Source organism: Choloepus didactylus, chromosome 18 (genome assembly GCF_015220235.1).
Source record: "Choloepus didactylus isolate mChoDid1 chromosome 18, mChoDid1.pri, whole genome shotgun sequence".
In the NCBI taxonomy this organism is placed as follows: Eukaryota; Metazoa; Chordata; class Mammalia; order Pilosa; family Megalonychidae; genus Choloepus; species Choloepus didactylus.
This window is the reverse complement of record NC_051324.1, coordinates 68,839,663-68,851,713: the sequence shown is the minus strand read 5'-3', so window position 1 is coordinate 68,851,713 and position 12,051 is coordinate 68,839,663. Positions and strand designations below refer to the sequence as shown.

The following is a 12,051-nucleotide window of genomic DNA, read 5'->3' as shown; positions in this document are numbered from 1 at the left end:
GAGTTACCAGGGTATGGTATATAGTAAGGGTAATTACTATTTTGTGAGACTTTCGCTTCAGATGTAACCATGTGTAGTAATTCCAGGCTGAAATGTAGAATATATTTCCTATTCATGGGTTTCTGTCGAAAAGCTTTGAAAAACAAAGGGCTATTTGACATGCCCTTCTAGCAACCACATTTAATATTTCTAGGTTAGTTCTCAAATATCTCAAGTCTGGAAAAGTTTTTGCCACATTTCTCTCCATCCTATTCATAATTTTTAAAGTTTTCTTCTTTAATTTATTCATTTTAAGAACTATTGTGTTTGAAAATCAAGAATGTGATGGCCAGAAAGGAAACCGAAGGAGGAACAAAAAGAGAGAAGCAAGAACTTTGGCTGTGGCTCTCTAGAGGGCCAGGGGCGTCCATGCGTTTTATTCCTTTTGTGGACATGGTCAAGGAATGAGCCATTGAAGCCAGAAGATGCACCTTTCCAGGGCTTTCCTGCTCCTCTGCCTCCCGGGTGAGTGGGACTGTGGACTTGGGGAATTTCCAGCCTTGGAGCTGATGGGAGAAGGTGAATCTATGTTGATGGGAGGCAGAGAATGCTGGGAAAATCTTCCTAGGAAATGCCAGGAATTGTTCCACCCACTTTGTATCCTTGCAAATCCTCCCTTGAGAACTGAGAAAGGGAAGGTTATCCCCAGGAACACTGCCTGCCAGGTCTGTCTTTCCTGATTTGGAGCCCAACCACAGCTGCAGTGGGCTCCTCCGGGTGGAGCTGGGCACGTCCCTGGCAGGGTGAGGAGGGGTGGCTTAATGCTGGTTATCACTTAGGCTCCAGCCTTTGCCCAGGTACCTCTTAGCCCCTTTCCCCCGACCAGCCCCCTCACCTGGTGAAGATGACAGCTGTGAGGTAGACTGCCCTGCTGGACCCTTCCTCAGGGTCAACCTGCCCCAGCTTCTGTCCTGTGGCTTGAGAGATGGCTCTCTCTGTCTCTCTGTCTCTCTGTCTCTCTCATCTCCATCTCCATCTCCATCACCATCTCTCGTCTTGAATAAAGGAAGCTTCACTGTAAGCATAAAGGACTTTCTGAGGAAAGGGAAATGTTAGCTCTCTAGTCTAGGTCACATCCCGATTCTAGTCTATTCTAATGCCATGTTAACTTTGGGCAGCTGAATGCTTTTGTCAAAGAATTAACAAAGGCTGCTCATGACTGGGAGAGACACGTCGGCAGAGGTGGTTTGGGGGGTTATACACATTAATCATAAGCCCTAAATAAACCTCAGCTGTTATAATGAGGGTGGTGCAGGGTCCTTGCTTGATTTCCTGTCACCCCCACTTAGTGGTGGGGTTCACAAAGGAGTGAACCTGCACCCAGGAAAGGTGGTTCACACTGATATCACTTCCAGAGACCCAGGGAGGCCAAATGGCTTGGGGAAAGAGGTGAGTGTGGGGAAAGATTGAGAGGATGAGTGTGTGTGTGTGCATGCACGTGCATGTGTGAATCTTCTGTACAGGGAGGATTTTTCAGGTCTACTAAAGAAGCAGCAGAAAAATCATTTTGCTCGCAAAGCCCTATAGGGACACCCCATGCAGGCGTGCATTTTCATGACCATGTGTGTTTCCTATAGAGGGATGTGTGTGTGAGGACATGGGGGTCCCCCGCGACAGGGGCATGGTACATTTCTTCATTCAAGTTCAATGAGAGGAGATGGGGGAGGGGGCTGGATCTGCACGGTGCGCTGGCTCAAGTGTGTATGGATTTGTGTTTTTCAGGCTGTTTCACTCTGAGCCTCCCCAGGGTTTTAAAAGGCACGGTGGGAGGAACGCTGGTGATGAAGTGCCAGTACGGTGCAGGAGACGAGGGTCACAGGAAGTTCTGGTGCCGAGGAGCCACGTGGCAAGGCTGCACCCGAGTCATTGAAATGGAACAGGCAGAGGAGGAGGTGAAGCATGGCCGAGTGACCCTCAGACACGACCCCAGCGAGCGCTCGTTCCTGATGATCATAGTGGACCTGGAGGAGGGAGACGCCGACACGTACTGGTGTGGGGTGCACAAGGCTGGAAGTGCCTCCCAGACACCCATGGCAGTGATCGTGTTCCCAGGTAATTCCTTCCCACCCCCTCTGCCTGGTTGGGGCCACGTCAGGGGATCTGGTCTCCCCCACTGAGGCCTGGAGGAGGGGTCCCCACAAGTCACCTGAGTGTGTAAGAGCATCGGTGCCTGTGTGTGGACAGAAGAAGGAGGGTGTGTGGGTTACAGCTCGGGCCCTGCAGTCAGCAGCGGGTTTCAAATCTTGAGCTCTGCCCCTCACTGGCCAGGTGAGCCCTGTTTGTGCCTCAGTTTCCCATCTGTAAAATGAGAGTAATAACAGTATTGACCTTACAGGGTTGTTGTGAGTATCAAATGAGTTGATGGGTGCAAAGCACTGATCACAGCTGCTGGTGTGTAGCAGGGACTTAATAGGCAGTTGTTATTGTAACTATTAGCCAGGCTAAATCAAAGCTGCAGCACTCTCAAATCTCGGTCCCAGAGGGAGAAAAAGTTACTTTGGATCCAGGTTCTAGGTTCTCCCCTTGTTTCAAGTGGAACCTTCTCTCTCTCATTCACTGAGAACATTTCTTGCAGGGGCCTTTTCTGTTGAGAGGGCGGGAGGTAGAGCCTCTGCTCCTGCAAAGCTCATGGCTTGGGTGGATGTGCACCCGGGAGTGACGGGGCAGCCAGTGGGAGGTAGGGAAAGAAAGGGACAGAGGACGAGGTGCATGGGGGTGCTGGATGGGGTGGGAGAACCCCTCTGAGGAGTTGTCATTTAAGCTGCTTCACCCCACAGCTTCTCCTTGGGATCCCCCAGTTCTCTTCCAGCTCCTTCCTCCTGGCCCTTCTTAGCTAACTATTGATATGTAATACGGTTTCCTCACTCTGGACCCTGCTTCACAGGGGCAGGCTCAAATCCCACATGAGTATTTTTCTGTGTTTTTGCTTTGCTCCCCATCTCTTGGGTTGCAGAGGAGCCAGATCTGTGTGGGGGTCGAGGGAAAGAGGGGGTGCCTGGGTCCAGCCATCTGGGATGTCCACTGGGCTTCCACAGCCCCAGACAAGGAGACGTCACTCACATCACTCCGTGCCTGGTGTGTCCCAGTGTGAGGTGGGGGGGGTGATGCAGACTCCTCTTGTCTGGCCTCGGCTCCTCCCCACCCTCTCAGGAACCCTTCCTCTCTCTCTGGGCTAACCCTGCCTTCCCAGGGTCCCAGGGTCCTCAAGGAAGGTGAGGTTTGCCGCCTGAGGATATCTGCAGACTCCAAGCCACTGGGGGGTGGTGCAGAGAGTGACTCATGACCTGCTCTGTAGGGTCTGCAACCACGACGGGGAGGACCATGGCCCTGCCACCATCGGCCACCAAAACGCCAACCAGCGCGGGAGGCCTGGCCCCGCCCTGCCCCAGCCCCAGCCCCAGCCCCAGCCCTCCCACCTGGTAAGGAATGCTGGGCCCCTGAAGATGGTCTCTGCTACCTGGGCTCTTCCAGGCCCCTGATGGAGATGCTGAGGCTGAGTACACCCCTGGCTCTGCCGTGATACCCCCGCTTCCTGCTCCAGTCCCAGCCAGAGCTCAGGGGACCCTGGACCTGGCCTCCGTCTCGGTTCTCTACTTGGTCTCCTTCTCTGTGAGGGGGTTAGCATCAGGAAATTGGGTTCCATCCCAGTTGCACTTTTTATGAGCAGTCTGACGACACTGGGCAGGCACTGGAGTGTGCTCTTCTATAAAATGAGGATTATTCTAGTTACTATGGCTATTCTAATGACCATGGCTATTTTAAGCTAAAATTCAGTGGCATAGAGTAGTCATCTTTTATGCCCTTGGATTCTGTGAGTCAGGGATTTGGGGCTGTCTCTGCTCCAGGATGCCCAGCACCTTGCCTGGAAGACTCAAAGATGGGGGCTGGACTCACCTCCAAGCTCTTTTACCCCCATGCTGGTGTCAGCAGAGACATCAACAGAGGCTGTTTGTCTGAATGCCCACATTTGGCCTCCCCATGTGGTCTTGGCTTCCTCACAACATGGCAGTTGGGTTCATGCTCTGAGGTCCTGAGAGAGAGCCGGGCAGGGGCTGTATCCTCTACACAAGCTACCCTCAGAAATCACACATCATCACTCCCAGCGTATTCTGTCAAAGCAGTCGCAAGCCCACCCAGGTCCCAGGGGAGGGGGAATGGACTTTACCTCTTGTTGGGGGTGTGGGGGGTGGCAGCTCCCAGAAGAGCTTGTGGGACCAGAAGTATCACTGTCATCATTTTTGGAAAACACCATCTGCCCCACAGCACTGCCCCGCAGGGTCACGGTGAGGAACACAGGAGATGAGCCAGGTCAAGCATGGAGGCCAGCACCTGCCCCAGCACAGACGTCCAGGCACATTGGCCACTGGCCATCCTCTCTCCTGTCCTTCCTTCTGTCTGTCCGAGGCCTGACAATTTATCAAAACCAGTGTGGGGGTCCAGTGATGGCCCAGGACTCATGTCCTAATTTCAGGGTCTGACGCTGGGGTGCGGAGGGGCCTCCTGCCTGACTCTGTGGCCACTTTCTGCTTGCTCCCTGTTTCCTCCCCGCAGGCTCTTTCTGCTGACCACCGGCTTCCTGGTCCTGGCTGTCCTGAAGGTGATCCTCGGCCTGAGCTTCGGCTGCGCAGCGATACAGTTGGCCTGGCTTCAGCGTCACTCCTGAAGGACAGTGGTCAGCTCGGCCATGGGAACCTGCAGCTCCCACACCACAATCCTTCAACTCTGATCTCATCAAAGCCCTAGTGCTTCTCTGGAATGTTAAACAGGAAAGGATTTAGCCCCATGAGGGACTTTAGTACCCAGGAGCAGAGTTGCCTTTGCCAAATCCTCTCCTGGGGTGGCCTGGCACAGTGGACATGGTGCGAGGACATTGGCTCTTGGGTCAGACAGACGTGTGCTCGAGCCCCAGCTCTGCCACCTACATATGATGTGACCAGAACAGGCAACCTGGTAGCTCTGGTCATCCGTTTTTGGGATCTGTAAAGGGGACACAAAGACCAGCCCGAGAGCAGTGGTGAGGCTCGATGAGGTAACACACGGAGAGCTCAAGCCACATGGGGCAGGGGGTCCTCAAACAGCTGCCCTTAGCATTGCTGGTTGGGTCCAGGGTGGCAGGGAGGAGGGGTGGGCAGGTGGGGACCCGAGAGGAGGGGCCCAGCCCTGTTGGGACTCCTGCTTGACTTAGGGTGGGATGGAGAAGGTGGTGGTCACCCCCTGAGGGCCATACCCCATCTATCTGAATATGTGATGCCCAATCCATACCCAGAACTGGATGAAGGGACAGAGAAGGGAAGCTGAGAGCCCCGTCCCTAAATACAGTAAGTGCTGGGAAGAGGGATTCCTTACATCAAGCTGCAAACAGAGCCAGGCTCAGCCCCTCACTAAAAAGACAGTAGCAGGGCATGAAGTGGGGCCTGACTCAGCTCCAGATGGAGCCTCCCCTCATCCTCTTTCTGCTCGTTCCTCTGTGTCCTCCATGCTCAGTGGCCAACTCTGTCCCTGGGAACGAGTTGCTTTCTGCCTCTTGGCTCAGCCCTGATGCTCTCAGTCCAGAGGTGACAACCACCTGCTCCTCCTCTTGACCCTTCCTGCATCCCCTGGATTTGTGTGACCCCCTCCCCACCCCCCAGAAGAATCACACGTGCCTTCTACAGCTTCATCCAAATGTTTGGCAAAAATATCCGACCAGTGGAACTCAAGGACAGTGCCTTTGGGCATCCAACTGCAGATCACCAATAAAGGTGATGTGGCCTCTTTCCTCTAGGACATAGAAGGTGGCAGGCTCCCCTGGCACTGCCCCTGTCCCCCCCAACCACAGGCACCTGAGTGGGTTAGTGCTTCACTTCTAGCTGAAGAAAGAGATCCTGACACCCTTTTACAAGTTCATTGGCGATACAGGGAACCTCTCACTCCTGGCTCCCTAGGTGAGTGGTTTTCTTTTCCAGAGCACGCAGAGAGGGCCTGCAGAGGGGGCCTGGTAAGGGGCGAGCTGCACTGAGCAGGTGACAGAGTCGAAACAATAAAGGACTTAAATTTATCTATTCCCGTCCCCCTTTCCTTGTGCTTTTTAAAAGTGCAAATCTGCATACAGGGTTACTTCTCCCCTAAAGTTGAATGGCTCAGAGTTTTCAACCTAATTTTTTAAGTGCCTCTGCTGAAGGTATCAGTCTGTGATGTCACGGAGGAATGTGATGTTGTTCCTGTAACTGGGGAGGCTGGAACAGATCCTTTTAAGTCTGAGACTTCCAGTTTGAAGGTTCAAGCTGGGCCCCAAACCACAGAGCTGGGTAGCTGCTAAGCTGGGAACAGTGGGTGGACCTTATTATTTCACTAGTATCAGTTTCATTTTTATTGGCAAACACAAAAGATCCTCCTTTTATGAGTTTAGTCTTCTTAATATCTGGAAAACATGTCCATCCCAGACAGCCTAAGGGAGGTGGGAATGTCAGTATCTCCTTAGAGTTGCTGGATTCTTCCAAAACCACCACGCCCCTACCCTTCCCTGCTTCTACAGCACCACAGGGCAGTTTCCCACCCCTGAGCTTTTGCTCCTCCATCCTTCCTTCCAGCTCCCATCCTGTATTCACTTTTCCAACTCTGCAAGCATCATCCCCTTCCCTGCTCCCCCCCAACAGAAGTTGTCCCCCCTTCTTCTGCATTGCTGCTGCACCTTCAATCACTGCTTCCCCCACATGGCGCCCTCAGCATTTGATTACACTCTCATCTACCATTGCAGGCAGCTTCTGGGATGGTCCCCAGTGATCCCCACCTCCTGATATTTATGCCCTTGTTCAATCACCTCCCCTCAGTTGCAGACTGGACTTGTTTCTAGTGAATAGACTCATGCATGGGATAAGAGCTGGATATCACTCGTAGTTGGGTATTACTCCCAAGACGAGATTGAAAAAGACTCTGGCTTTTGGTTGTGTTTGTCTTTGGCCTTCTCTTGGACCATGTTGTGAGCTGCCCTGAGAAGAGGCCTTGTGAGGAACTGAATCCTGCCGGCAGCCACCAGTGAGCTTAGCAACGGGTTCTCCCTAAGCCAAGCTGAGCCCACAGCCCCAGCCCATACCACGAATTCCTTCTTGTGAGTGACCTGGAGGTGAGGCATCCAGCTAAGCTGCAACTGGATGCCTGGGGGATAATAAGTATTTGTTGTTTTAAGCTGCTGAATTTTGGGGAAATTCACCATGCAATAATAGGCAACTAATATGCATGTGACCTCATGAGCTGATGAGAGCAGGAACGGAAATGAGAATTTACTTCTCTCTACATCATCAGCATCTATTGGCCAACAGAAGGTGCACAGAAATTTTTATTGAAGTGAAGTGAGTTGAAGTGACTGGTGGATCCAGGGTTTCCCTACCTGGGCATGGGATGCAGCTGGAAAAGGGAACCCTCTGCACCATTTGAGTAGTGTGCAAAGGAACAGTGGACACAGCTGGTCTGTTTTACTCTCTTTTCCTGTCTCCAGGGAATGCCTGGAGCCATGGCAATGACCTTGGCCAAAACCTGAGTGCTAAACCGGAATCTCTGCGTAGTCACTGATGAGTGATGTGATTCTGTACACCAGAGGTGGAGGGTCTGGATGTACCAGGTTGTCAGTATCGTTTAAACCAAACAGGGAGATTGAGGATGTGTGTCTGGTGTCTGGTGTGGTGTCTGCACAGTGTCTGAGCACGTAGCTACCTGGCCAGTGCTCTTTAAGAACTCTGGGCTCCAAGGCTCCAGTGGGCTTTCCTGGGTGAGACATCTCGCGCATCCCTGTGGTTCGCAGCTAGAGAGAAAAGCACATTGTGCAACCCTCCTAGAGAGGGGTGTCTCGGGAGCCTGCACCTGTCCTCTCTAACCTTTGCCTTGGTGTATTTTTCCTGCTGCCCCTGTGCTTTATCCTCTGCTGTATGTTAAACCTTTGTCACGAGTGTGATTTATTGCTGGGTTGTGTGAGTCCTTCCAGCGAATCACCAAACTTGTGGGTGGTTTTGGTGCCCTCGGAGCAGAGTGAAATGGTGTTCTAGAGAGTAAAGGAGGAAGAAAAACAAGAAAACAAAAACAAACAAAACAAAACAAAGAAAACCCCAATTAAAACAAAAAGAGAGAGAGTAAAGGAGGAGGACTGTTGCTGAAAGAGAAAGGAAGGTGGCTCTCTTTGCCCCTGTCCAAGCTCCAAGCAGTGTGCGGTTGTGGCAGGTGGAACGATGGCCCCTACTGGTCCTAACCCCAGAAACCTCCGAATATGTGACCTTCCATGGCATGAGGGAGTTTGCAGATGTAACTACATTAGTGATCTCAAGATGGGGAGCATATCCTCAATGATGCAGGTGGACCCAATGGAGTCACAGGATCCTTATAATAGGGAAGCAGGAGAGTTGGAGAAAGAGAAGAAGATGTGAGGGCAGCAGCAGAGGTCCAAGGGATGTGGGGCCACAAGCCAAGGATTGTTGCAGCCTCTGGAAGCTGGAAAAGGCCAGGGATGGATTCTCCCCTAGAGCTCCCAGAAGGAATGCATCTCTGCTGATGCCTTTATTTTAGCTCCATTAGAACTGGAAGAATGGTGTCCCTCCCTGCCCCTCTCTGTGTGACTCTAAAGAGAGCATCCAGGTCTAAGAAGCCCACCTCAGGACTTTGCCAAAGAGAATCATGTTTTATATATTCTTTTATGACTCACTTCTTTCCCATAGCATTATGAATGTGAGGGTTATCATTTGTGGCTTCAGTTTGTTCATCTGCATGGATGAATAGGATTCCATTGCAGGAAGGTACCATAATGTATTTGTTCAATCCACTGGGGATGGACAGTTGGATTATTCTCAGATTACGTAACAGGGCCACATTCTGTGCTCAGCCCTAGAGAATCTGTAGGGCAGTATAGTAGTCATTTTCCTGTTTGATCTCAGGTCTGCTCCTCGGCCTTCTCCTACTCTGTTTTTTGTCACAGAGGGTCTGGCCAGGGTCTGGCCGTGTTTTCTAGGCTCTCTTGCAAATTGACTTTTGGTTGGGTTTGGTCAGCGGAAAGCACTGAAGAGATTGAGGGCAAGAGGAAGGGCTAAGTCAGGACATTTCTCTCCCTACCTCGCCATCTGGGCTTTGGGTGGTGCGGTGGACACCCCCACCCCGCAGAGGTTTCCACACCCTGGTTCCTGAAACCTGTGAATATGTTACTTTATGTGGTAAGAGAGACTTCGCAGATGTGGTTAAATTAAAGACCTTGAGATGGGGAGATTCTGGCTCTCGGGAAGGGTACTTATAAGGGAAAGAGGGAGGCAGGAGAGCTGGGGTCAGAGAAGGAGACGTGATGACAGAAGCAAAGGGGAGAGAGAAGGAGAGAGACGGAGGGGGAGAAAGAGAGATTGGAAGATGCTATGCTGCTGGCTTGGAACATGGAGGGAGGAGCCATGAGCCAAGGAATGGGGGCAGCCTCTGGGAGCTGGAAAAGGCAAGGAAATGGATTCTTCCCCTGGAGCCTGCCAAAGGAATGCAGCTGTGCTGGCATCTTGATTTTAGTTCAGTGAAAGCCATTTGGGACTTCTAACCTCCAGGACTGTAAGAGAATAAATGTGTGTTGTTTTAAGTCACTGGATTTGTGGTCATTTGTTACTGCAGCACAGGGAACCCCTGGAGGGGGCGTGGTCAGCAGTAGCTGCTTCTCCACCATTCCAGCTCCCCAGGGAGCCTCGCTGCCCCCATCCCAGCTCAGCCCCCACTGCCCAGCCAGGGCAGCCTCAGCCGGACTCTGGTAATGCCATCTCCCTCTGTCCCTCCAGCCCCGACTATGGCTGGTGCCTGGGTGCCTTGTCATGTCTTATTTGCCTCTTCAGATTTTCCCACACCTTTGCACTAGTTGCCTGTTGAAGTCCCTGGCATGGGCTCCGCTTTTCTGGTTGAAACTTGGCCAAGTTCTATCCTTAGGAGGGGCAACGAGTTATAAAATGTGTACATCTTCACTTTCATTCGTAATGCCAAACTGTTTTCCAAAGTTGTACCAATGTACATACCCACCAGCAGTGTAAGAGGGTTCCTATTGGTTTTTATCCTTACCACAGTTTGATATTGTTGGATTTTAATGTTTTTTTTTTTGCTTGTCTGGTGGGTGTGCCATCCATTGTTCTTTTGGAATCTAGTGTTTCAGAGGAAATCTATTCAAAACTGTTGTCGGAGTCTGTGTTAGTAGATAAGTTGTTTGTTTTTAAAAAAAATTCTGTTGGACTTCAAAATTTGTAAGATTTTTTCCCCCTTCATTATTAAAATGGAATATAACAATTACTAGGCTGTGTCTCAGTGTGAGTCTCTTATTATTTTCCTGACCATATTTCCTTTCTCACATAGACTGGTTGATGCCTCAATTCCCAGTCCTTTTGGGGGTGTGTTTGGGGGGGGTGCATGTGTTCCCACAAAGCTCTTCCTCTGGCTGAGTGAGGCTCTGCCAAATGTGAAACATGGGGAAGGGGCAGCCTGTTCTCCCGGGGTGAGCAGCTCCAAGGAGGGCCCGGGCCTCTGGATGGGCCGCCTACCCAATCATCTGAAAGCAAAATGCAAGAGGTCACCTGGTGCAGTTCTGACTTCACTGGGGCAGACCACTTCCGACACCAGCCGCAAGTTTGGGGGTGCCAGGGCCACCCTTACTTCTGACCAACTGACTACAAATTTGGGGGTTCCCACCACCCCCTCAGGTTTGATAATTCATAGAACACTCACAGATTACAATATAACTATAGCAAAAAGGATACAAATCAGAAGGAGCCAAAAGAAGAGATGCAGAGGGTCTCAAACTCGACGCTCCCACGTCTTCTCCCGGGGGAGCCAGGGTGTGTCACCCTCCCAGCACATCGCTGTTTATTACCAACTGGGGAAGCTCCCTGAGCCTCAGGGTCAGGAATTTTTAGGGAGGTTTCATCAGCAGGCTTGGGTGGTGGCATCGGGCCCACGTGGTTGAACTCAACCCCTGGCGCCCCTCACCTCCCAGGTGGCAGGCAGGTGGGATCTGGCCCGAAGCCCAACCCTGAATCACTTGGTTGGCTTTTCTGCCAGCTCCACCCTGAGCCATCTCAGCGTAAACCAGCAGGGGAGGGCCCACCACAAATGCCAAGGGTGGAGAGGGTGCTGCCCCAGAGGCCACCTGGTCAGCTGAAAGAAGAAACAAAAGCCTGTCCTGGGCGGGATGGGTGCTCTGAGGCTGGGGTATAACAGGTGTCACAGGCCAGACTAGAGGGGCGGTTCTTTCTTCCTCTTCATCATCTTTGCACATCATTAAAGGGGAATTAAGATAAAAGGAAGGGAAGCACTCAGTCTGTAGACAATGGGCTCCTTCCCTGACAAACGGGAACCTACGTAAACCTCACAAGCACCGAGAAGTAGGTCACACGGTGGAAGACATGGAGACTCAGAGCTGTGTAATTTGTCAGCCAAGCAGCTGCAGAACCCCGGAGCCAGAGTTTGAACCAGAGCTCTCTGACTCTGGACCCATGTGATCCTTCTAATATGCCAGGAGGCTTCTCCTAGAAGCAGAGTTGCTTCTAGCAGTCGTTTAAACTGTTTCCTTCTGGTTTCTTCCAACCATTCCTCAAAGGATTCAGAAATAATCAGGAAAAAAAAAAAAAAAAAGATCAGAAGACAGACACATCACACACAAAAGACAGCCAGCACCGCTCGGGAATGCACCAGGGGTCTAAGGGCCTCGTGTGGGCAGGGATGTGCTCCAGAGGAATCTGTGACGAGGAGGCAGGTGGGGAGGAAACCTCAGGGAGTAACGAGAGTGGGGTTTCCTGGGGACATCCATGTGGGCAGGGGGAGGCAAAAACTCAACTTCCTCTCTGAGATGCTAAAGGCCAGAGAATCAACGAGGCCTGGGGGTACCAGATTAGCCTGATGCCCTTTGATGGACGATGACACAGAGGCCCAGACAGCTTAAGTGATGGGTCTAAGGTAGGGGAGGGCCAGGTCCCAGCGCCCAGCTGGAGGGTCTTATCCCACACCCAGGGGGGCTTTGAGGTGAAGTGGGAATCCCTACAAGTC

At 51.8% G+C, this 12,051-nt stretch overlaps 1 protein-coding gene across 1 annotated transcript; it reads left to right on the top strand.

Annotated features, from left to right (window-relative positions):
* The first annotated feature begins 332 nt into the window (after positions 1-332).
* Positions 333-10,264, top strand: LOC119513873 (CMRF35-like molecule 3). The gene is made up of 4 exons (XM_037809317.1): positions 333-504; positions 1,762-2,091; positions 3,335-3,458; positions 4,591-10,264. Exons 1-4 carry the CDS (start codon positions 465-467, stop codon positions 4,700-4,702), a joined length of 606 nt encoding a protein of 201 aa, XP_037665245.1. The 5' UTR covers positions 333-464; the 3' UTR covers positions 4,703-10,264.
* Positions 10,265-12,051: the final 1,787 nt, after the last annotated feature.

Bases quoted from the DNA above. Each gene is read 5' to 3' on its own strand.
- LOC119513873 (XM_037809317.1), top strand. From the start codon at position 465: ATGCACCTTTCCAGGGCTTTCCTGCTCCTCTGCCTCCCGG. The intron at 2,092-3,334 runs GTAATTCCTTCC...CCTGCTCTGTAG, and splicing joins GGCAGTGATCGTGTTCCCAG to GGTCTGCAACCACGACGGGG. The intron at 3,459-4,590 runs GTAAGGAATGCT...TCCTCCCCGCAG, and splicing joins AGCCCCAGCCCTCCCACCTG to GCTCTTTCTGCTGACCACCG.